This window comes from Schistocerca cancellata, chromosome 2, assembly GCF_023864275.1.
Source record: "Schistocerca cancellata isolate TAMUIC-IGC-003103 chromosome 2, iqSchCanc2.1, whole genome shotgun sequence".
NCBI classification, from domain to species: Eukaryota; Metazoa; Arthropoda; class Insecta; order Orthoptera; family Acrididae; genus Schistocerca; species Schistocerca cancellata.
The window spans coordinates 911,986,064-912,012,520 of NC_064627.1; the positions used below are offsets into that span (position 1 = coordinate 911,986,064).

At 35.8% G+C, this 26,457-nt stretch overlaps 1 protein-coding gene across 4 annotated transcripts in view; it reads right to left on the minus strand.

The window, feature by feature from the left end:
- The window catches only part of LOC126162853 (phospholipid transfer protein C2CD2L), a 585,870-nt gene that overhangs the window by 65,458 nt on the left and 493,955 nt on the right, over nucleotides 1-26,457 (minus strand). For 2 of the 4 annotated variants that reach the window (XM_049919627.1, XM_049919626.1), the window contains exons 10-13: nucleotides 23,722-23,748; nucleotides 19,843-19,887; nucleotides 3,996-4,080; nucleotides 170-355 (exon numbers count right to left, since the gene is read on the minus strand). In XM_049919627.1, coding sequence (XP_049775584.1) covers nucleotides 170-355; nucleotides 3,996-4,080; nucleotides 19,843-19,887; nucleotides 23,722-23,748 — 343 coding nt within the window. The remainder of the gene's footprint in view (nucleotides 1-169; nucleotides 356-3,995; nucleotides 4,081-19,842; nucleotides 19,888-23,721; nucleotides 23,749-26,457) is intronic. The other 2 variants (XM_049919628.1, XM_049919629.1) reach the window with 2 other exon arrangements.

Below are 26,457 nucleotides of genomic sequence, written 5' to 3' on the forward strand. Positions count from 1 at the left end.
CCATATTATTGTTAATCACAACACATTAGTGTGTAAAAATTTCATTCAATGATGCAATCAACATGGTTAAGCACAAATTAATAAACTATTATAGCAACTCACCGAGATATGTGCCCTTCATGCTTCGACAGCTCTTATTAAAATGTTATATAAAGAGAAAGTAAATTACCAGTTGAGTGAGCAGATGGATCTCGAGCCCTATCTGCTGATATAGATCGATTTATTGATGCATCACGATTCAGTGAATCATCTCGTTCACCTGGATCCACTGACTTAGATCGTGTTTTTGAGCGACCCAAGCGCCTCTTGATAGTTCCAAAGAAATCTCTCTTTTTTCTTCTACTCCTACCCCTATCTGTAAAAGGGTTGCATGTGATTAGCTCTTGCTAATCAATCTTTGAATGGAGTACTTTTTCACAGATACATGCTGCTTCTTTTGTTGTCCTTAAAATTATCTGTATAATGTGAAATAAAATACAATGTCAAAATTGTAGGCAATGGTGTTTCCTTTCAACTCTCCATTCATTGATATGTTTGGTGAAATACTGCAAGAAATAAATAAATAGTATTCTCTCCTGTGAGTTCGAGAGACCTGTCCGCTTGGTAACAGTGGTAATGGTAATTACAGATAAGGGTCTGGTAATGACTCATATGGAATAATTCAGTGAACAGCCAAGAAAAAAGTTTATACTACAAAGTAAGTTTGATTTTAGAAAAATTCAAATACTCATAGATTTCAAATGGTATTCATGCATTAGACAAATAAGGGTTACTAGAGAAATATGACGTTAAATATGTAAAGAATGAAATCTAACATTACTTATTCCTTATATTTTGTCCAAAACGGGTTTGTATAGCTCCAGAATGGATTTACTGTGCCATAAAGTATATGTGATTAATATACTGATAAGTTGAAGACTTTTGGTGGTATTTATTGGATGTGAAAATTAAATATTAAGCTTATAGAGAGTCCAGAAAAATGCATCTGCTTTCATTATTAGTTTTCCTCTCAGAATAAATAGCACATTTAGCTACCTATGGAAACAATATAATTAATGAACAACACAAAAATAAAGCTTTTAACAGCCTTAACTATATGTTCCATCCTTTCCTTCTGTGCTATGAGCTATAAGTTCAATTTATCATAACTCTTGCCATTGTGTAAAATTAAAGTAAAACTTCATGAGCGTACTGAGATGTGCTACAGTGAGATGAAAGGAACAACCACAAATAATGAATCTGTCAGTTGACAGCAGACTAAATAATAAAATTACCCTACAGGATAAAATGATTATAAAATTTAAAATTTTAGAAAGTTGAACAAAGGAAATGCCAGGTTGGAATGTCAACAATATTATGAAAAGGATAGATTGCTATTCATTGTAAAGATGTCACACCGAGTTGCAGACAGGCATGATGATAAAACTGTTGTACACAACTTCTGGCCAAAGCCTTCCACACACGCACACACACACACACACACACACACACACACACACACACACACACACACTATTTCCAGCCAGAATCTCTTTCTTTTCTTAAGAAGTTTTTGGCTGAAAACATATATAACAGTTTCTTCATCATACCTGACTGCAACTCAACACATTATCTTTACAGTGAGTAGCAATCTATCCTTCTCATAATGCTGTTAGATTTTAGACAGAGAGAGTGACTTTCCTGTATGTTTAATGAAGAGCCTATCATTTCAAAAGAAGATAATGATTTTTTTCTACACAGGACAAATATAAAGACAAAAAGTACTGAAACTGCAGATTAACTGGTCAGAATCTTGTTAAAACTTTAGAATGGAATGCATGCAGTGGACATGACCAAATTTATTATTTCATTCTTCTTCCACACTTACAGTTTTCTTTAGTCTGGAAATGAGCTGTATTTTTCTCTTTCATTTTGAATTCCTGCAAGCTTTTACATTTGTTCCTTTCTTTCTTTCTCAAGCATCCTGGTTCTCCTGAATTAAGTTTTCTATTTTGTTTACTTGCATCTATTTTTTATGTAATCTCTGTTCAGTGCTACAGATATTCAAAGTAATTTACTTTTTTACTATTAGGAAGAGAAATCTGCAAGTATTCTTCTGCATATGAGAATCTAAATAGAATCCATTTTATATGAATTTATGGCCAGTTCTTTGCTTCTAACTGTTATTTTCCTTAATGTGGTAACATGTGCATCCTAACTGCAAGTAATTAAAGAGGTACAGCCTTTCGGCACCAGCAAATTTCTTATATTTCCAACAAATAACAGAAAAACCTATATTTGTAGTCCAACTTTGTCATATTCACTTTGTCAAACTTTTCTATAAAATAAACTTACTTTCTGTACAATAATTTTGCTGATGTGCAATGTCAGTAATGTAGCACTAATAATTTCTTCACAATAGTACTGACTGTCATATCTTTTGGTATGATTTATATTGTAAAACAGCCTTCACATTCTTTTACTTTACATGCCCACATTTCATAGGGTCTCAATGGATACTGCAGTAACTACTATCAATGTACTTCATGAATCATCACAATCTTTTGTATACACACATCTCCATTTGATGTTAGTATATTTTCAGTGTAGTGGTGATATGTTTCATTTCCTATCACTCTAACTTCTTTCAAGCAAAGTTATTGTAATTTAATGCAGTTCATTTTCAATTAGAGTGTTAATTGATTAATTTTGTGTTGTTCAGTGACCAGGTGCAAGCCTTTCAATTGGATGCCACTTTTGCAACCTGTGTGTCCTTAACTAGAAGGTATATATACAAATGGAATAAGGGTGATACAGCTCTAAGTTCCAGCGGTAGTAAAAACCAAAACTGAGTTCCAGTACAGGCACAACCTTCTGACTGTGCATTTTATGCATGTGAACTCAATTTGCCAGCATCTTTAATGGTTATATAAGCTCCTCCCTTTCCAGATGCTGAGTCATAAAACACCTGCTGCAGTGTATAAAATATAGACTGAAGTACTTGTAAATATTTATCACTTCGTTACTATAATGACATTTTCTCTCAATTATACTAGTCATTGACAGAAATCTCAGATAAATGCTGTGACAGAGGTTCTATCTTCCACACATTACAAAGTTTTCTTGTTCAAACCAACTGATCTATGATCTGTTTGTCTCTGTAGTCATTCTTGTCACATTGCTTCAGTTCTATTTGTGAAGCCAAATAACATATCTTTTTTATATCATATAGAGCACTTTTTTTTCATTAACATATTTTTGTCCTGGCATTTATCACATTAGTTTTAATTTAGGATGATTTCAAGAACAGCACCTATCAGACAAATTTATTTATTCTCTGTAATAAATGAAAATGACCAAATGACTGTAGCTTCAGATCCACAGTATTTTGCATCTCTTTGTTTGTGACTATTTTAGATTCAGATAGTGTCGGTCAATGCATGATTTCTCCCCCACAAAAGTGTCATGTATAACCATTATAAACAGAAAAGTAATTGTTATACTGAAATCATATTTTGCACTTTTGAAGTTTTTCTTTCTTCCATGTCAATAATGTACATCTGCAAATTAAGCAAAATTTACATAGCACATTGTAGCTCAAAGATGTAAAGAAACATCAAGTGGTGCAGGATTTGTAGGTTTGTGTGGAATTCAATGAACACTCACAGGCAGACATACATTTACAAGCAGGCAGGATGACATAGATAATGACCAACAGACAGAGGTATGGACAGAAAATGAAACACATATCCAGTATGTTGCACATTCTGGCGCACTGTTTACTACAAGAAGAGCAGGCAAAATTAATAAATAAATACTGATAAATCAGATAAAAACTAATGCTAGTTAAGTCATTACTTTAATATTTTATACACTATCATCTGTTTTACTTCTCCTACTGATTTCCTATTGATGGGGTGATAAATGGCTGCTACAGTACAAGATATTTCTACTTTTTTTTCAATATGCCCAAGTATTTTATTTCACAATTTTATGTAAATAAAGAATATTAGTACCATCTGTGAGGGTAGATGTTGGCGTGGTTGTCTGCATGCCATCCTGCCCCGAGGGTGGTAGTGCTGCTGTTTCCTTTGTGCCTTGCTGAAAAGTAATGAAATGTATGTTAATTATACTAAAGAAAAAAAGGCACTCCATATTGACATCTGAATATGTAGTCCAAATTTAGGTAATCAGTACATCAAAGATGTGTCTTTTTGAGACAGTAGCCCCACTTAAGTCATACTCAATTACTATTAACTTATGGAACACTTAATAAAATGGGTAAAGTAAAGTACACTTAATAAAATGGGTAAAGTAAAGTACATGGAGTACAGCCCATGACTGGGCTACTGGCCTGGCTGTAGATAGAGTACAGCCCTTTTTTCCATAGCACTAGGAGGGGGAGGGTGGCAGGCCCATGGTCCAAGCTGCCTTTTACCCTCGGGAAAGAAAACTGGTATTCATTTGTTAACTTATGGCAGGCTGTGTGGACTTGGTGCCGTGCTGGAATGAGAAAATATCACTGCCCCACCTGGGATTGAATCCAGGCAAGAGTTTGGTGTTCTACCCTCTAGACAACTATGGCCACATGGAACATTAAAAAAATGATGTTATTACAACATGTGGATCCCTCCCAATGTGGGGTCTGAGTGATTTGCCCCTCTTTTTCCCTAGAACCCCTACTTCCCCTCTAGTGAAGAAACATAAAACTTTTGAAAGCTTGGAAAGTTTTTCCCCACTGCTTTTGAGTATCTGCATTGGCAATATTTGAAATTTCACCTCCTGGAGCTTATTATTGGCCAAACATTCCTCTCTTTTTGTAATTTAACAGTTTCTTCAGTTAAACTTATTTTAAACATTTCTTGAAGGTGACTGCCAACAGCCGTTAAGTATTGTATAAAATGCATATTTGAACCATCAGTTTTTTTTTTTTAAACCCAAATTCTACTGGTTTCGGTCTTGGACCATCGTCAAGGACGAGGGTTTAAAATGGTTTAAGCCACCACATTCCATTAGAAATTACTTAACATTTGTAGTGCATGACATGTATGTAAATATATGACACAGGACTTTAAAAGTGAACATTCGAATACTAAATGCATACACAGCAGCTGCTGGTTCAAAAATGAATTATATACATAAATTTATTTTAATTTTATTACTGAAAAGAATTCAGTAATAGTGAGTGCACTTTAATTTTTGTTGATTTAACCAACAGGTGGTGTCAAGAGGAAAACACACTTTTGTTAGAATCTTCTCCACATTGTTACCATTGAAGACAAGAAATACTTTTGGATATCAATTACTGTTTTCTTAGCACTTATCAAATATTAGGGCTTGATCACAAATTTTGCTTTTCTTCTGTTCTTCATATTATTACACTTTTTGGTACCATAGCCTCTCATCAGACCTGTTGCATAAGATAAAAGGCAAGTCTCAGTCACAAATATGATACCAATGTGATACCAAACCTTGTAGTAAGGGGAGAATAAAAAGAAAGAGAGAAGTAAAAACTATGACAAGGATCGATATTTGATAAGCATTTTCCAGAGTGATACTGTGGGAATCCCAAGTTGCTCTCCTACATCAGAAATTGAAAATAAGACCTCATATTTCATTTCTACTTTGTTCATACTTCGAATAAACAGTGTTCTCATTTGCAGTTTAGAAAATTACTTTATGCTTTAAAACGAAAAATTTGTGGAAGAAATACTGTTCATTTGAATGAAACATTGAAAGGTGTCACAAAGCTTATGATTAACATATATTAACATTTATTGTGTATATACCAACAAGAAGAATGTTGTGTTTCATTCATGCAACAACTGGCCTTCTTAAGATGGAAAGCACATAAAAAAATTACTTTAAATTGTTAGACACATTTATAAGAGGCAACAAAATCTAACCTTAGAAAGAAAAGAATGATCTATAATGGTTCATTTATTGTTACTTTCATAAATTAATACTGTTTACAAAGTTATGAAAACAAATATCTTTTCTACAGTCATCTGCAAGTGAGTGGCTGCCTTTCCTAAGCACTGTTTAATCTTTATGTTAGAGTATTAGCCACAAATAATACCCAAGCTTTTGCAAATTTCTTAGTATATAGAAGCCCCACTGTAATCCAGGCTTGTATTTATTCTTTATATCATATCTTCTGACTGTATTTCACTACTATGACAAATACACACTTTACCAAGAGCACTCTTTCTCATGATACAACAAAGTTACATCAAGAATGGTGTAGCTATGAAACATACAGCTAGAGCTGTTTTGGTTGGTCTAACTGACCCATCAACTCCATCTAACAAGATACAGTTAAGCAGCATATAATTAAAGTGTTCATAATCTTTAGTGTCTTTCAAGGCGTCTATAGTAGAAACACCAGTAAAAATTATTCCTATATCTTTATGTTTCCTACATATATTATTAATCTTTTTTTCTCCATATTTTGTAAGAAACTGTCAACTGCAGCGCTATAAAATCTGTACAGCCCTGTAACTATCAGAGCCACTTTGATCACAACTAGCTTCACTGCTGATATTTCAACTGTAATTTTTACTTTCAGTTATGTTATGAAATATAGTTTTGTGAACAGTAGATAGTTCCTCCCCTATCCCCACTTCTATGTTCTGTTCAAATGAAATCGCTAGACAGAACATAGCTGTTGAATTTTGCCACAGAAATTAAATTATCAGACAGACTACACAGTGTATCCAGAAAGTAAATATCATTTCGTTGTACCACTACCAAAGCACTGCAGTTCTGCACATTTACACTCATCTCTCTGGTTCATTGTCCTTCCGCTGACACCATTACAGCCTAATTGTGTTGTGTTTACATTTGTTAGGAATTGTTTAAAATATTTAAGACAATCTCTGAGCCTGTCAACTGTGATGTGCATCCTGTTACACTGTTATTCAATACAAAGAATGTTAAGGCAGCTGAAATTCATTATCAACTTGTACAGAATCAAAACAACAGTCGATGGAGTCGATGCAATCCCAATCCTCAAAAAATCAAAAATTTGAAACAATACTGTCAGCAAAAAAGATCATATACACTGTGGTCTGGGGCAGATAAGGTATTCTACTTCTTAGTATCTTCCGAGAAGTGAGACCATCAGTGTGGTACGATACTGTCAAACACTGAGAAACCTCAACATGCAACTCAAAACAAAAGTTGTGGAATGCTCAGTTGAGGCCCTGTGTTGCTTCATGATAATGCACATTCCCATTCTGCCGGTGTCACTCAGAACTTTACTGAACAATTCGGTTGGGGGCAATTCTATCACCTGCATTAAAGCCCCAATTTTGCACCTTCTGGCTTGTTCTTGAACTTGAAGAGTGATTTTTGAGGAAGGCACTATGACTGTGGTGACTGTGTGAAAAATGCTGTTCAGCAGTGGCTGTCTTCACTGATGGCACCTTTTCATGAAGAGTGCATAGAAAAATTGGTTTCCCACTATGAAAAATGTCTGAACAATGGCGGCAACTATGTAGAAAAATATTTTAAGAAATGCTCTTTGCCATTTAAATTATTTTTTTAGAAAAAAGTTTTTCAACCACACTGTTCCCTGTTAGTTCTCCTTATTACTTTCAATTTTAAATTTATCAGTGAATATGTTACTATGAATTTCAGATCCTAATATGTTTAAATATAAATTGTTTTTACCTGTGCACTGAAACCAACATAAAGCAAAACTGTAAGATGTGTTAGAGATCATAGTCCATACATGACTTTTCCCATAATTTGCTTTGTTTTGTTCATCAAGTTATCAGAAATACATCAGCAGAGCTCATATGTTGCAAGGTAAGTTCAATTAGAACTGTGTTAAAAATTCTATTAAAACATCAACATGCCTTGGTACTTGGATCACTAACTTTTTCTAGTTTGGTGATGCTCAGCTAAGATACCTGGGCTGATATCTGGTAGTGAAATAAATCTTTGGCAAGAGAAAGACAGTGAGTGTGAAGTCTTTGGTTAAGACTGTGTCAATGTTTTCAGTTAAATTTCAAATCTCTCTAAAGAGTCTTGGAACAATGGCAAATGAGACTGCTAATCCATCAGTCAGATGAGGGTGTGAGGATGTTAAGCTTGCCAGTCTCCTTGGAGCTGCTCCCTTCTTTTCACTTTCATTTTCAAAATGGCCCTTGACAACACAAACACAACATCCACACATGCCACACTGCAAAAATATTTATCACAGAGAGAGACAGAGAGAGAGAGAGAGAGAGAGAGAGAGAGAGAGAGAGAGTACATATGTGTGTGTGTGTGTGTGTGTGTGTGTGTGTGTGATGATGATGTTTGGTTTGTGGGGCGCTCAACTGCGTGGTTATCAGCGCCCGTACAATTACACAATCTTTGCTCAGTCAAATTTCGCCACTTTCCTGGATGATGATGAAATGAGGAGGACAACACAAACACCCAGTCATCTCGAGGCAGGTGAAAATCCCTGACCCCGCCGGGAATCGAACCCGGGACCCCGTGCTCGGGAGCCAAGAACGCTACCGCGAGACCACGAGCGGCGGACGTGTGTGTGTGTGTATATGGTGGGGGGAGGGGGGGAGATAGGAGGCAACAGAGTGGACTTGTTACCCCTCCATCTCATCCTATAATTTTGCTGGGAAATTATATCATTTCCTTCAGTACAGGTGCATTTCTGCACTCACCTGAAATCCAGGCACATGCAAACCTAGCAAAACAGTGCTGAAACAAGAGTTCCCTAGCATTTCTGTCAAACAGTGGTAAAACAGTCTCCCAATCATTTTTATCTCTTCCCCATACCCACTAGTGTTGGGTACAATCTAGCACCTGGAGAGAGTATTGTTTCACATGGCATATCATTGGATTGGTCCTTGAAGAATAAGAACATGTTACACAGTACATGTGCTTGTTTGAAATGCAACAAAGCCTGTGTGAAAAATAATCGGTAGCCAGAAAGGTAACGTGTTTCTGGAAACATTAATATACACATTTTTATCTGGCTAAAAATCGATAATACATGTGACACTGTCAATTTTGTACAAAATATTTAATTTTCCTAGATTTTAGAAAAATCTTTTGTTTAAAACTTGCAGCAAATTGGTTATTACAATTTTCTAGATACCTTTTACTTTTTTCAAGAGCATAATTCCCCCCCCCCCCCCCCCCCCCCCCCTCATGTAGCCACTTATACCAGCCAGTTAGGCACATATCAGATACTGGGGCAGGTCCCATAATGTCCTCTGACTTGACTACAGAAAGTACTCCCTATCTTCATCAATATTTTTGAAGGTCAGTAAGTAGGCTTGAAACAATAATTTCAACAACAGCAGCTCTGTGTTATTACTTAATATGCCATTTCAGTACAGCAATGTTACATGCGCATTCCAAGAAGACTATCGTCGGTATGAGTGGCTAGAGTAGCTGCAATGATTAAAACTGCATGTAATGCATGCACAGATAACTACACTGTATTCTACAATATGAGTTACTAATGTACAGTACAACACTTCTTAGTCAGCTTGACACCAGTATGTCCAAGGACGCAATAATGGAAGTCAGGGTGGCATATAAGAGCAGCTTCTCTCCTCATCTTCATTTGCTGTGTGATACAGCAGGAGCTCAAATGACCCATAAATGAACGAACTTGCACTCAGTAATTGAGTGCCTTGTTTACCCTTTCTCACCATTTTCTAACAGAAAAGATAGAATTCATTGTACCATAATCTGAAACTTCTATTAATTAAACTTGAACAATGGAAAATCCAGAATGGAATAATGACAATATTGTGAAAAGGACAGATTGCTACGCACCGTATACCGTATTTACTCGAATCTAAGCCGCACTTTTTTTTCGGTTTTCGTAATCCAAAAAACCGCCTGCGGCTTAGAATCGAGTGCAAAGCAAGCGGAAGTTATGAAAAATGTCGTTACATGCCGCCACAACTAACTTCTGCCATCGAATATATGTAGCACTACGCAGGCATGCTTTGTAGGCATAAAGATAAATACTGGCGCCAAAATCTCAGCGTCAGTAAATAAATTTTAAAAAAAGTGGAAGACGAGCTTTTTTTCTCCACCACGAGTTTCGACCACTGCATTTTCATACATTATCCAACGAAGTAAATACAAATTCCGTATTGTTGATCTTCGAATGTAGCACAATTTCAGTGTACTACGAAAATCTGACTGGCAAGACTGTTTGGGATGTTTGTCAATATGGCCAACTCTACGTTCTGAATTTTTTCCTATCTGTGAGAAGAGATGGTTGCTAATAGGAACCTGATGAAATTTGAATCATATACAATATTCTCTTCACCATAAGAATTATACGAATATAAACATTTTGCCATGTATTCTTTCGTGTTTGCTGCTATCTCATTTAAATCCTGTCTGCCTAATAAACTACGAAACTAGAGTGAGACAACAGCAAACGCGGAAGAATATATGTATCGTGTCATGTTTATATTCGTATTATTCTTCTGCCTAATAGAGATACAGTCAGAAATGAAGCACGGCAAGTGACTAGATTTTTAAATCTAAAATGACTCTAATTTCTGTGCAGAATTTGATGTAATAAAGAAGCGACCTCAAAGATTTTCAAACGGAGAAAAATTTTCGCCTAACTTTCGTTCAGAACATGTTCTATCATATGCAGTCTATTATTTGATTCTTGTTGGTCATTATCAAAGAAAGCAGCAGTGTAAGTAACAACAAATGGCAGTCTCTTGCCATTGTTTTGCTAATGAGACGATTCCTCTCTTCTTTTTTTTTTTTTTAATTGTACGTGGCGGTAGCGCGCACAAAAGCAAGCCGTGCCGCGAGCCGCGACAGGCCGTCAACACGCACTATCAGAATGCGACAAACAATGCATGACACAGTGCAGTAATGCATTTTCAGCTTAAGAGTGACGCAAACACCTACAACAAAGAAAACGGCACTTATCAGATCAAAGCAAAATAAGCAATCGATTCAAACCAGACGAAGCACGTGAAAAAGAAAGGGCACCCGTATAAATACGGACAGAGCGCCTGACGCATAGCAATGGCTACATGGTAAAGCTTAACTGCTAAGCTTACGACTCGAACCAAACTACTGTAGCTGTATCGTCATTCATTCGACCTAAATTGTGTCTCATATTACAATGGACAAACTTTGTTTCGATTTGGAGGTGCGGCCTAAAACTTTTCTCTTCCCTTGAATTTCGAGTCTCAAATTTCAGGTGCGGCTTAGATTCGGGAAATTTTTTTTTCCTTTATTTCGAGTCTCATTTTTCAGGTGCAGCTTAGATTCGACATTCATGCCAATGCAGCTCACACATGGATGACCACTCTCTCCAGCTGCCGAGGCCACTCTCTGCAAGCCATTGTAGAGGGACTTCAAAAAGTAAGTTACACATTATTATGGCAGGCCAAGTAACTTTTTTTGAATGCAGCACTACATTCCAAAGTGTAACAGATATATGACACTATTTTCCAACACAGTCACCAAGTCTCTGCAAACTACTGTCAGAACGTTCTACCAATCATTCATTTCCTTAATGACAGAAATCTGCTCCTTGGTGATGAAGCCATTCGAGATGAGACATCCACATTGTTGGAAAATATGTGATAGCTGTGTATCATTTCTTCAATTGCCTGGACATTGTAATCTGTAGTCAATGTTGGCCTTCCTTCCCAATAAGTGTCAGCCACGCCTCTGCAACCTTGGTCAAATTGTTGGCATCATTTCACTACAGCTAGGTGTGACACTGCATTTGGTCCACAAACTGACAGAATTTCAATGTGAATGTGTGTAATTTATATGTTTGCCCATAAGAATCATACTGTCCTACATACTTCAACTTTCAAGTACATTTACAGTTGCTGCACCATTTCACTCACACCCTGGGGTGCACCTGTTAACCATACCACAGCAGAACTACGTCTACAGGAAACCCAGAACATGCACTCTCTCTTCTGACAATGCACCATACTTGTTGTGCAATGACCTTAGCATGGGACAACATGTGTAACTTATGTTTTGAAGTTCCCTCATATCACCAGAAGATAGTACCTTGCACAAGTGTAATTTTCTTCCACTCTCCTTCTACTCTTGAGTGTAAAACAATTGCCTGTGTACTTTTACTTTTGTAAATGTTCTAACACTCTTGATTTTATGAGTGTGACCTTATATAATTTGTACATCAACAGGAAAGGTTGTAGCATTTGTTTCTAATCTGCTGCAAACACATTTTCAAGAATTTAAAGGTAGTATTTCACAAGATGCATAAGACCTTTCCTGTAATCTTGCATTCATTGAAATTTGTTGGTCATCTGTAACATTCTCATGCTGACCAAATAGTCTCATCATGAAAAGGAAAAACCTTCAGACTTTTTCTATTTTTCTCAGTTATGCTGGATTCACAAAACACCAGATAAGGTTGAGATTTCAGTATATTATGTGAAGTACCTCTTTTAGAGTTGATATTTGAGCATGTTACATAAATTACCTCTTCTGTAAAGAAGCTGTACCTTCTGCAGAATCCTGCCAATAAACTGCAGCCTGACTTTTTGTTTTGTTCTTAATGACAATATTAATGAAACTGTTTATCTTTTATCGCTCAGACCAGGCATAAGGAGCTACCATATTTATGACATCACTAATTCATGATTTGCCACTATTGCTGTATTCCAACAGTACAAAGACTTTTATTTTACCTGTATATAAATATGAGATGCCAGTATCACACTTTTCAAAGAAAGCTTTCATACAGCCCCTCAGCTTTTTATACTCAGGTGCATCTTCTGGATCCAGATAATTCCTAAAGGTAATGTAGTATGAAAGAAATATGTTATAAATGCGACTGAGATAGAAATATACATAATGGCTTGTTACTACATTTGGGAGATGGGGTATACTAGATATGGCCTACACTTGAACATGAGAGGGAAAGATAGGTTGGCTGAGGTTCCTGCAGAAAATGTTCGGAGGCCATCATCACACAAAGCAAGTGATTACTTATGTCAGAGGTACCTTTTTGAAGTTAGAATCAGCATTCGGACACCCTATTATGAAGGAAGTTAAAACGATAAAAGAGAAACACAAAAGGCATAAGAATGCACAGATTTGGATAGTAAGCTGGAAGACCTTATTTTCGATTTAGAAAATTTAGAGAGCTCAGAAAAGGTAGATGTCTTGTGCCTATCTGAGCACCACATAACCACAGGGTTAGAGAAGTTAAATATAAAGGATTATACTCTAGCATCTTACTCTTCTAGAACTAACATGGGAATAGGAGGGATTGTTACATATATTAAGGCAGAACAAACAGAGGTTCAAAACATCAAGACAAGTAGATTTTATAGTGATCAGCACTTGCAAGTGTGTTCTAGTGAACTAATACTGAAAAATCATTCACTTTTAACTGTAATAATTCTCTTTATGAGAAATTTGGATTCTTTATGGTCAGACAGCAGCAAGTGGTTAATAGTCTGTGGTGATTTTAATGAAGACTTTCTAAGGGTTTATGACAGGAAAAAAATGATCTGGAAACCTTACTTGTAGCCTGTAATTTAATCTCAGTAATTAAGACATTAAGATGCTACATGATAATGTTTTCACTGAAGAAGGAAATAACTGTTTACCCACTAATAAATGCTCTCTCCAATCATGATGCATTTTTAGATATGAAGTAATAACTGTAAAAAAAATTAATTATATTGTGTAAAGAAAACTTATGTTAAACTGACACATTCCACATCATTACAAAATGTCGTTCTCATGATCTATGGAATGAGTGTTAATCTAATGTAATGTGCCTTACAGTATACATAAAAATGTTTTTTAGAATAGTTTACAAGAGATGACCTGTGGTGAAAATTATAATGAACCAAATGCTAACATAAAATTTAATTTAATCCACAACAATTTCAACATTATCTGAAAACAGCTTTCCTCATAAGCTAATCAAAAAGAGCATAAAACAAAAATGTAAAAAACCATGGGTCACTAGAGGGATTAAAGTAGTACTTTGTGAAAGGAAAATGGAGTTTATCTATTGGCAAGTACAAGTAAAGGTCCTTGTGTTGTTTCACACTACATAAAATGCTTATAATTACTAAGAAAAGTTATTAAAAAATCAAGGAAAATGCACATTATGTCAGAAACAAGTAATCCTAACAACAGACTTAAGGCTGTATGGAATGTAGTGAAATGAGAGACAGGACAAATGGCCAAATAACAAGATAACATCACTTTTCAATTAAATGTGAGGACTAAAAATGATGAGTCACAGGTAGCAAATGTATTTAATAATCATTTCTTAAATACAGTAGAAAATGTATGGACAAACAGTTGAAGAGAAAAATCAAAACAGTATGTCAAAAAGCAACTCTCATGAAATTCAACCATATGAATGTATAACAAATTTCTCTTTCTGAAATAAGGAAGATTATATATTCTCTCAAAAATAAAATCTCACATGGATTTGATGGTGTTTCCAATGGAGTACTAAACATTTGTGCCCATATATTAAGCCTTGTCTATCTCAAATATGTAATGCATCACTTACTCAAGGCGTTTTTCCAGAGAGATTGAAATGTGCCACTGTTACGCCCCTCTATATAAAAGGTGGTAGGATTGATGTTGCTAACTACCAACCTGTTTCACTGCTCTCATAATTTTCCAAAATTTTTGACAAGGGGACGTATTCTAGAACAACACACCATCTGAGCACCAACAGTGTCTTCAGTAAATCACACGTTGGATTTAACAAGAGAATGCCATTTACGCTCTACTCACCAAATTTTACAAGCATTAAATATCAAATTAGCACCAGTTGGCATTTTATGTGACCTATCTAAGGCACTTGACTATGTGACCACAATATCCTCCAAGATAATCTGAGGTTCTATGCAATAGATGTTATAGCCAACCTGTGGTGTCACTGCCAGACACCACACTTGCTAGGTGGTAGCCTTTAAATCGGCCGCGGTCCGTTAGTATATGTCGGACCCATGTGTCACCACTATCAGTGATTGCAGACCGAGCGCCGCCACACGGCAGGTCTAGAGAGACTTCCTAGCACTCGCCCAGCTGTACAGCCGACTTTGCTAGCGATGGTTCACTGACATATTACGCTCTCATTTGCCGAGACGATAGTTAGCATAGCCTTCAGCTACGTCATTTGCTACGACCTAGCAAGGCGCCATTACCAGTTACTATTGATGCTGTAAAACATGTACCGTCAAGAGCGAAGTTCACCAATTATGGATTAAAGTTAAGTATTCCAGCAGCTATGTACTGTACTATTTTTGTTAGTCTCATTTACTTGTCCTGTGCCAGACCTCACGCCAGCCTGCATGAGCTTAAACGCGTACCTTTCGGCTTCCTCCTAGTGGATTGGCTGTCTTGCCAGTCCACAACACAACCAATGGATAATGTCATGTCTAACCAAAAGAAAGCAGAAAGTTGTAATTAGTAATTCAATGAATGTGATCAGGGGAGATACCTCCGACTGGGCAGATCACATAAGGGATTTCTCATGGCTCAATCTCAGGTCTGCCATTGTTCCTCACATATGCAAATGATCTTCCATCTAATATACAACAAGCAGAATTAGTTCTTTTTGTGGGTAACATTAGTATTATAATCAGTTCAAGCATACACCCAGCAACAGAAGAATGGGTAAACAATGTTCTTAAAAGTGTCACCGACTTGTTTGGTCCCACTATGAGTTTTAAAAAGACACTTCATATTCAGTTCCGCACATCTAGAGGTATACACCAATGAAGAGTGTAACATATGGTCAAAAAATAATAAATAATGTAGAAATTTGAGATTCTTAGGTGTGCATACTAATGATAATTTAAACTGGAAAAACATATTTTGGAACTCCGAAAACAACTTACTTCAACCACTTTTGCACTCTTTGCAACTATTGAGACATATCAGTAAGTTTATGTATTTTTGCATATTTTTATTCAATAATGTCACATGGAATAATGTTCTGGGGTAGCTCATACTTAAGAAAGAACATTTTCAACACTCAAAAATGTGCTGTAAGAACAATACTTGGGGCTCACCCACAATCATTCTGTAGGCATCTGTTTAAGGAGCTGGGCATTCTGACTACTGCTTCACAGTATATGCATTCCTTCATGAAGTTTGTTGTAAATAATCACTGTGGCTCAAATTGAACAATGATGTACATAAATACAATACCAGAAGAAAACATGGCATTCATTAGTCCACATTAAGATTGCCTTCAGCACAAAAAGGAGTGCATAATAATGAATGAAAATTTTTGAATATTTACTCAGTGATATAAAATGTCTGTCCGACAAAAAAGTAACATTTGAAAATCAACTGAAAAAGCTTCCCCTTGACTATTCCTTTTGTTTCATACAAGAATTTCTATTATCGCAATGTGTGAAGGGTGGCAGGTAGGAATTACTGACTCACATCTATATATTTAATAACAGTAATAAGAAGGAAACAACTTATAAATTTTCATATTGTAGCCATATTTACAAATTAATCTGTGATGTGAATGTAAAATGATTCATTCCACATCATTATGATTTATGTGCAAATGATCAACAGAACACAAAACTAACTAACTACTAACTCAATCAAGGTACAAAAATCTGAAGCTTCCGAAACTTTTTAGTACTGTATTATCACTGGAAACTATACTAGCAGCAGATCTCTAGCAGTGTGTTCATGTGCTTCTGTTATGTCCTTTAAATTACATTCAATAGACCAATCACTACACTTACTTATCTTTTTTTCTAATTCAGTTTAAGATCTAATAGCTACATGGAACCAGTTCTAGCATGTTGATTGCCAACCATGCCTGGAAATTTATGTCATGGCACCAGTAAAGAGCTACCTGGTATGAAAAAATAAGAAAAGGAAGAAGAAATATTAAAATTCAATGTCTCAGAAATGAGGTCATTACAGAAAGAGTTCACACATAAAGCAAAATACCAAAACACTCTCCATAAATACACACAATTTTCAGGCCATGGTTGTCTGAGACAAGTTTAGTTAATGACTCTTCTGTCCTGATGCAGTACTGCTTCACAAATATAGCGCAAATTTACACATTCAAAAAGAAATGTTGATAGGTGAATCGTAATGTTTCCACAGACTTATCTGAATACAAGTTTGTAATAAGATTCATTTATTTTGGTGGAAATTAAAAACACATTGCTTTAAAGTTCAACTGACTGTCTCTCCCACCACTCATTAGGTACATTCTATCATTCATTTTCTACAAGCAGAGGAGGCAATGCCACCAAGATTCATCATCTATTATGTCATGTGTATGAGTATAGGGTTATGAGTGATGGTTTTGTGAGGCTGTGGAACAAAAAATTCAAGGCTGGTTGCACAGATGTGCATGATGGAAGTGGCTGAGAAAGACATTCAGATGTGATTGATGAACCTGCACAAGATATTGACAAAATTGTGCATGTGGGACACGGGTTCACAATTTCTGAACTTTCTGAAAATATCCCTCAGGTTTCAAGAACAGCTTTTTCAAGATAGTCACAGAGAGGTTAGATTATTATAAGCTTTTTCCAAGGTGAGCGCCAAAATATCTAACCAATGTTTACAAAACTGAAAGAATAGATTCGGTCTTGACAGTCCTTTACTGCTACCATGAAGACGGGGAGAAATACCTAAACAGAATCATGACTAGGGGTGGGACATTTGTGTAGAACATGACCTCTGAAACTAAGGAATAATCCAAATTGTTGATGTACACTCATTCTATCAATAAGCCAAAACATTCAGACAAACACCACCAAACCACTAAATGATGGTTACATGGTTTGGGATCACAAAGGAATTTGGACAACAGATTTCTTAAATGCAAAGTATGAGAAACTTTTGAAACATCAAAGGTCAATCCAAAATGAACAACATGTGATGATTACTGAGAAATTGTTATCCTTGACAAAGCGCGACCCCATACTGTGTATCGAATGAAATAAAATTACAAGACTGTTTGGCTGGATGATTTTTCAACATTCTCTGTACTTGACACCAAGCAAATTTCATCTCTTCCCCAAGGTAAGACCTGACGGCCTACTCAGCATTTTGCGACAGACAATAAGCTAAAGGATGTTGTCAATAATGGGCTGGAGCACCACACAGCCTCATTCTTTGATGAAGGGAAAAGAAACCTGTTTGATGCTATGATGAATGCTTGAATTAGGGTGGCGAGTATGTGTAAAAGTGACATCAACATATAAGTACAGAATGTATATAAAAATTTATCAATTTTTTAATTTTTTAATAGCTAGTCAGAGAAAAATTAATGAATGGCCCTCATATTAGGAAGATCTGCAGAGTTTTGTTCTAGAGCAGACCAGTAGACAGTATTCTGAGAATTAAAATCAGTTACTTAACAGGACATGTTTCAGCTGCTGATAGTACCCCTTGCTCCCAATCTGCTTTTCTGGAAAATATTTGTTTTTCTCCCAAGAGTGGTTCAAATTTTTTTTTATCATACTCTTCATAAGAAAGATCATTATCACAAAATAATATTTGAAACACTCTTGTCATCATCTTTGGTCTCTAACTGTTCATTTGCTGGCTTAGTTATTGCTGCATCTCATTCCTGGAGATTCTGACTATTAATCTCATGACATTTTCCTCTTTAAAGATAACAATCATGAAATTTACCATTAAACTTCAAAGAGAGGAATTTCCAATGATAAATATGTAGAATTATTTTTAAATTCACCACAACCTTCAAACTGATTTGTCCAATTTCTATCCACCTCTTTTCCAAAAGACTTTGGTTTGCACTATTATTTAACAGTCTACTATTTGCATAGAGAGGCCCAAGAATTATGATTAATGTGATGTACCTCTCAGAATGTGATACTCTAACAATGGAAAATCCAGGATGGAATGTAACAATATTATGAAAAGGATAGTTGCTACTCACCATACAGCGGAGATGCTGAGACGCAGATATGCACAACAAAGAGACTGACACTGTCTATGGTCATATATGTGTTTGTGTGTGGGGGGGAGGGGGGTTGTATTGACAAAGACCTTGTTGGTCAAAAGCTTATTTTATGACAGTCTTTAGTTGTGCCTATCTGCAACTCAGCCTCTCCACTATATGGTGAGTAGCAACTATCCTTTTCATAATACTGTCAGAACACGATAAATCGAGAGAATAAAGATGGCTACTCACCATATACTGGAGGCATTTAGTGGTCACCATATATTGGAGGCATTTAGTGGTAGATACACACATCTGATTTCAGAATTTATTCTGCAGTTCAGGGAAAAAACAAGGAGGGGAAGAGGGGGCAAGAGGGGGGGGGGGGGGGGGGGCAGAGGCTGTCAGCTCTGAAGAAGAATCCAGGTTCATGAACTGAGCTACCGTATTCCAGTTCTTGCTTATTTGGCAATCTAAAGCTCAACACTTTTGTTACATGGTTTGGGCTTATCTTTATTCACTCACTGGATTTTAGTCTACCAAGTGTTTTCCAGTAGCACAGAAATCACTGTGACACATAAGACTTGTGTAACACAACAACATATTCAAATTTATGTCATAACTTGAGTACTTGTGGAATTGTACGATTGACAACATAACCATTAATCATTTTGATGTTGCTGCCTACTAAGCTGTTGAATAACGAGATAACTTTAAACTATCTAGCATTATTGACAGCTTCAGAATGTGAGAACAAGATGAGCATAAATGTGTGCTATAAACTAAAGCAGTTACTAATATTACAATGTTTCTTAAAGGTGGGATCCATACTTACAGCTTTTATTGACTCAGGGTTGTAAAGCTGGTTATGGGAAAGGTGTTAGTACTATGTTAGCTGTTGGTAAATGGTATAAATAGTGGCAATCTACCTCATCTGCAACTTCATGCCATCTGCCAGTGTCAGTCTGTTCAACCTGGATGCAGGGACAAAAAAACAACATGAGGAACTATATATGGGTTGAATTATTTGTTACAGAAACATTAATGGATTCTTCTGCCAGGTTAAGAGATACAAATGCTCATACAAAAAATTAAAAAAAATCATGTGACAAAAATAATTACAAAACACACAAAACTTAAGCTTGTATAAATGTAACTATATTTACAGCCAATTCAACACACTACATATTCACTTACAGCATATGCTACTCTTGCCACTGAAGCATCAATATTTACATGGGGCTTTAATATTAAAACACATTTAGATGAAAAATAGGTATTATAAAAAAGGACAATCAAAATGTTTTGAAGAAAGGTAGTTTTTTAATAAATAGGAATATGATTTGTGCAAATAAAAAAAATAAAAATAAATAAATAAATGGGGGAAGGCAACACAATGCAAATACCCTTTATCCGATGCATTTTATGTACATCTCCTTCTATATGAAGCAAATTCCCTATAAAAGTTCCCTCATAAATCAAATCAGTATGCAAAAATAATCAGTTTTGAAAATATAACATAACTGGATGGATAAAAAAAAATCTACTCACCAAGTGGTAGCAGGAGAAAACACATATAGGACTTAAAGAAATGTGCAAGCTTTCAGAGCAGAAGGATAGAAAGGAAAAGAAGAGGGATGAACGAAAAGGACTGGCAAGGTTTAGGAAACTGGGAGAGAGTTCAGACAATTTCAGGATTGCAGCTGGTCCTCATTGAATGCACTACACAACTGATGGCCCACCTGAGGATGACTGGGAAGTGCCCAGCTGAAACATCGTGCAATGAATTCAGTGACAGCCATCTACAAGTCTGAAATTTGTCTCAACATTTAATTCACTGGGAAAATTTTAGACAGGGAGAGCTTGGAAAAGTCACACTGCACCAGATTTGAACATTGATATTTCCAAATATCATCTGGTGCAGTCTCCACCAAGTCTTTCCTTCTCATCTTGTCCAGTAAGTCTTCTCTGATCTGGGGTTCTGGATGACTTTTCTGAACTCTACCCATTTCCTAAATGTTGCCAGTCCTTTACCTCCATCCCTCTTCCTCCCCCTTCAGCCTTCTGCCAGAAGGAGGAGCCACTGGCTCTGGAAGCTTGCACATTTCTTTAACCTTTATATGTGTTTTCTCCCACTGTTGCTTGATGCGTAGACTTTTTAACCTATCCAATTACATTAAATCAGTATATGAGTAAGCTTGATGCAGTAATTAGCTGCAATTTTTATAATTTTATCTTTTTGTTCATAATCATGCAATTGATCTTGAGCAGAACTTGGAAAATTTAACTATGATGACATCACTGATGGGAGAAATATATCTTTATAATTTTTTTTGTTTCTTAGATTATCTTCATTTATAATCTGAAACTGATGTTCTCTATTTATTATTTTAGCATATTGCTTGTAGAAGTTATATCAATGGACTCATTCAGTTAGATGCACATACTTCTCTGGCAGCAAATACATTTCCAGCACACATTTCAAATTCTATGGTATTTAAGATTTTATATTGTTGATCATTTATCTTGTTCAAACAATATGGGAAGAGTTTTTACTCACCTAGTGGCAAAACTGGAACAGCTAGAGACATAAAAGGTACTCAAGGCAATTATAACTGCCTCAAATATTAAATAAGCTCTACTAACTACATTGTATCACCATGACAGTGCACAATCACTCAGAACCCTCTGCCCCAGTTCGATACTAATTGTCAAAATTACTTATATTTTATCTGCCACAAAAATTTAATTTGACAACCCTTGTCGGTGATGTTTTGTCCTTCATGACTAGTTTCTAATGGCTTGTATTTTTTTTGTCAACTAGCCTTAGAACCAGTTTAAAATAGAACAATGTCATCAAACAACAGAGCCACACAGTACCGCATTCTTTCCAACAATATATGTAATGTTATTTTATTGGATAGATAAAAAATCTACTCACCAAGTGGTGGCAGAACACACATGTAAAAGAATGTTGTGATTGGCAAGCTTTCGGAGCCAGTGGCTCTTTCTTCAGACAGAAGGGTTGAAGGAGAACAAAAAAGGGTGAAGGAAAAGGATTGGAGGGGTCTAGGAAAAGGGGCAGATTTCGTGAAAGTCACCCAGAACCGAGGGTCAGGGTAGACTTACCATACGGGATGAGAAGGAAAGACTGATTGTTGGGGACTGCATCGGACAAAATTTGAAAACCTCATAACTTAAAGGTGGAAGACGGGTTAATATCCAAGACGGAGATAACTACTAAAACATCGTGCATGAGTTAATAGGCGTGAAAAGCTAAGTATATTGTATGTAACAATTATCAATTAGGATGAATGGGCACAGGCAGAGGGTGTATACTGGCAACTCACAATATCCTGTTGCAGAGTATGCTCTACAATATGACACTCGTGACCTCGGTGCCTGTTTCACTACACATACCATCTGGATTCTTCCCCCAGACGCCAGTTTCTCAGAGCTCAGCAGGTGGGAACTAGCACTACAACGTGTCCTTGGTTCTTGCCACCCACCTGGCCTTAATTTATGTTAATTTCTTCTGTCTCTGCTTTTCTTCACTGTAACTACTCTTTGACTCACTCTGTTTTAGTTTTCTACATCTTTCATTGTCTTTCCCATCTATTTTTCAGTGTCCCCCCCCCCCCCACCCTCCCCTGTCCCACCTCTGTTACGTACAATGCACTTAGATTTTCACTCTTATTAACTCGTGCACGGTGCTTTAGTAGTAATCTCTGTCTTGCATATTACCCTATCTTCCACCTTTAAGCTCTCAGGTTTTCAAATCTCATCTGATACAGTCCCCAACAATCAGTCTTTCCTTCTCATACCATAGGTAAGTCTCCCCTGACCCACGGTTCTGGGTGACTTTCCCGAAACTTACCCCTTTCCCTAAACCTTTCCTTCACCCTTCTTCATTCCCCTTCAACCCTTATGTCTGAAGAAGGAGCCACTGGCTCCAAAAGCTTGTCAATCCCGACAGTCTTTTATGTGTGTGTTCTGCCACCACTTGGTGAGTAGATTTTTTATCTATCCAGTTAAATAATTTAATGTGTAACTCCTCTGATTTGTGAACAATTCCTTTCACTTTTGCTCATGCTTACAAAACTATAGACTTTAAAAATTAAACTTCAATAACCATAATCTTCTGTGTGTCTGTTAAACTTGTGTTAATAAAAAATAAACTAGTTTTTGATTTCAGAGTATGTGTTTGATGAGAAGTATTCTTCTTCTGTCTTAATTTTTTTCAGTCTTTATGCTTAATTTCTTTTTTTTCCATCTTTGCAAATACATTATTCTCTATCTTTCCTTATTGTTATTTGAGGTTATCATTCATCATGCCCTGATTCAGTTAGCACATCAATTTTATTTCTTTTCGAGCATATGCCTGTATATTACTCCTCCAGTTTCTTCACTGATCCTCTACTTTTTTAGCATTTTTGCTATGACCAAATTTTTATTGTGATTTTATAAATTTGTTCCATTATCTGTGAATTTTAAATTTTATACCCTCCATAAGTAAGCTAAATATATCAAAGAGGTGTCATTCAAAAGAACTGGTAGCTCTATGAATTGCCTCACAATACTATAAGAAATGATATTCTAATGTTTTAAAGGAAATCACTTTTCATTTTTTTTATCTCATAACATTTGCCACCCAAAATTTTCACAATGAGTTTGACTTCAGGAGTTAATACTCAAACACCTTTTTAAATTAAATACAAAAGCTAATTACAATCAACACTTTCATTAGAAATTTGCAAGTTTTAAATACAGCATTTTTCTACAAAGTAAGGGAATCAGAATCATCTTACCTTCACCAGCTGCCTGTGTTGTGGCTCCTGGATATGCCCAAAGGAGCAACAAGAAAACAACACACAATTAGTAGAGAATATCAACTATCAATCAACAAGCAGGTTTCATTGCATCACTCTTCATAATAACACAACACAGCAAGTATGAAAGCAGACAGGGATAAAACATTATTACTATCACATAATTAATGAAGAATGTTAAGGACATGGATACTGAAGCCAAAAAGTTTACTGCTTTCATAAGGTGTAAAGGAACTTTCTCCACATGCAGCACTACCAAGAAGGTATTCTCATATAAAAGGTGAATACAGGAGTACAAACACACTGATCAAGCAAATTTAATGCTGAAGTGGGATGTAAACCAAACCCAAAAGAGCAATGGTTTGATTTTTGGAGAACATTCTGAAAGTAACATAAATATACAAATGGCTGATTTAACAAAACAAGGGTTGAGAGTTACCTGGATATGGCTTTTGAACTATTTCATATCTTCAAAAATAATGATTTTAATGAGTTGTGTAACAAACAAAATACCAAGCACACAGTAACCCATAATTGTATTTCTTTTTGTGCATTTAGGGCTGTGTGAGAGGAGTTAGGATCTGAATGAAGGATAATGAATGAGTCCAGGATGAAAGGGTGACATATCCTTATGTGAGAGCTATAGTTAACCTAATATTGCTAATCCTGCCATTGTTTATCCAGAGGCTGAACACCAGTCTTTGCTTCTACCACATTAACTAACAGTTCCAGGTTCTTGTGCCAGGTCACTCCTCTCTTAACACAGGCATTCTTCAATTTCTCCGTTGTTCTCCTTATAGAGAGCACAACTTACTAATCATGAATATTTTAACATGGTGTAAACATAAAATCTGTCATAATCTTAAGTTTTCAAATACGAACCCATCTCATTGCATCTTCTGTCAACTGTCTTATCCATTTATAATCATAAGACAAACAAATCATTACATTTAACATAAAAAATGAGAGAGTTCATTTCCTCATATGATAAATGAGTAACCTTCTTTTTCACTGTCAATGTTATCACAATCTGTGATCTTCACACTTGATAAGAACCACTGTCTGTTTTTAACTAAGTAATGTAGCACCCCTGTTTGAACTTACAGTGATTACAAGTGATAGCTTAAGGGTGGTGTTATAGTCACAAAACTAAAACGTGCTGGGGTACATTAACAGAATGTATGTCTAATGGTACCTGTATATCACACTGTTAACAGTGCGACATGCTTGAAAATCAAGCTGTAATTGCTTCAGTATGAATTGCAAATAAATTAAATAAATAAATGCAGCTGAGTAGAAAGGTGGTAACAGGATAGCCTTTGTTATCCATAACAAAAGATTTCACAGCTGATGCCACCAATTTTCAGTGCAATGGAAGCAACAAGATTAAGAGTTTTTGTTCATACAGACAACCAAGTCGAGGATTAGCACCTTCTGGAAAGTTAGAAAATTTATCACAAGGCAATGTGACAGGAAAGAGTGGAGTGTGTCAAACTAAATATTCAACACTAGGAAAGAACTGAAACTAAAACAAAAACTTGAAGAAATTCTGCTATAAGATAACAGAGAGGCATAAGGTGCATATCTAGAAGAATACTAATTTAGACTATCACTTAGCAATACCATTACCAATGTCAGAATATTGATAGATACTGGTGTAAATATTGGTTATTTTAACTCAAGTATTTTATCACTGTGAAGAACTGCTCTTTGTCAGCAGAAGCAGAGTTCTAGAACTGTGTAGGGTCCGATGAAGAAAGAAATAAAGATCATTAGCTAGCTAAACTAAAAATAAATCAAAGCCTTTGCCTGAAACATTTTATGACCAGAATACAGATGACAAATATGATCTGTATCTCAGTATGTTAACTTATTTTTATGTTGCTTAGCCTCAAAATCAAAACTAGGCAGTGGGGAAAAGCAATAGATTACTAAAAATTATGAGAACACAATAGAAAAATAAATTGAATAACTGAGATACTGACACAAGCAGTTGGAAAATAATTGCAGGAAACTAATAAATGCCCTCATAATGAAGAAAGCTGAAAGCAGCTGAGAATGTTATCAGTTGTGAAACAAGTGATAATTTTGTAAAGGATCAAATAGAAGTCATGTCAATGAGAATTATAAAAAACAGTAATTACAGATGGTATATTGCAGGTATTTTCAAATATTACCAAGTAGGCATGCTAGAAAATTTAATAGAAAAGTAGCATTCTGCAAGTAAACTGTCCTATAAGCTACCACTAAAACTATGCATCTCAGTGTTCTGAATGTAACTTCAAAATAGGACATGTAAAAAAAGGTACAGAAATTAAAGGCAAGGAACACTCTGGTGGTGATGAAATTCAAAACAGTCTAATATAGCATGTCGCTGATGAAGCACTTACATCATTGACGAGCATAGTAATAGTTCTTTCATGCAAGAATATTTCCGAAAAGACTGAAAATAAGCAAGTTTGTACCAACATACACAAAAAGTAACAAGGATTTTAACAACCACAAGCTTGTCTCTCAAATACATAGATTCTCAAAAATCTTAGAAATATTCATGTAGCATAGATTTTTTCCTCAGTCTGAATAAGAACAATGTTCTATGTACAACTTAGAATGGCAATAGAAAGTGAAAGTTAACAGAAAAAGCAACAATCAGAATAATTATACAGTCATTAGATGACAGCAGCGTATGTGTTTCTCTGGAATTTCTTAGCAGAT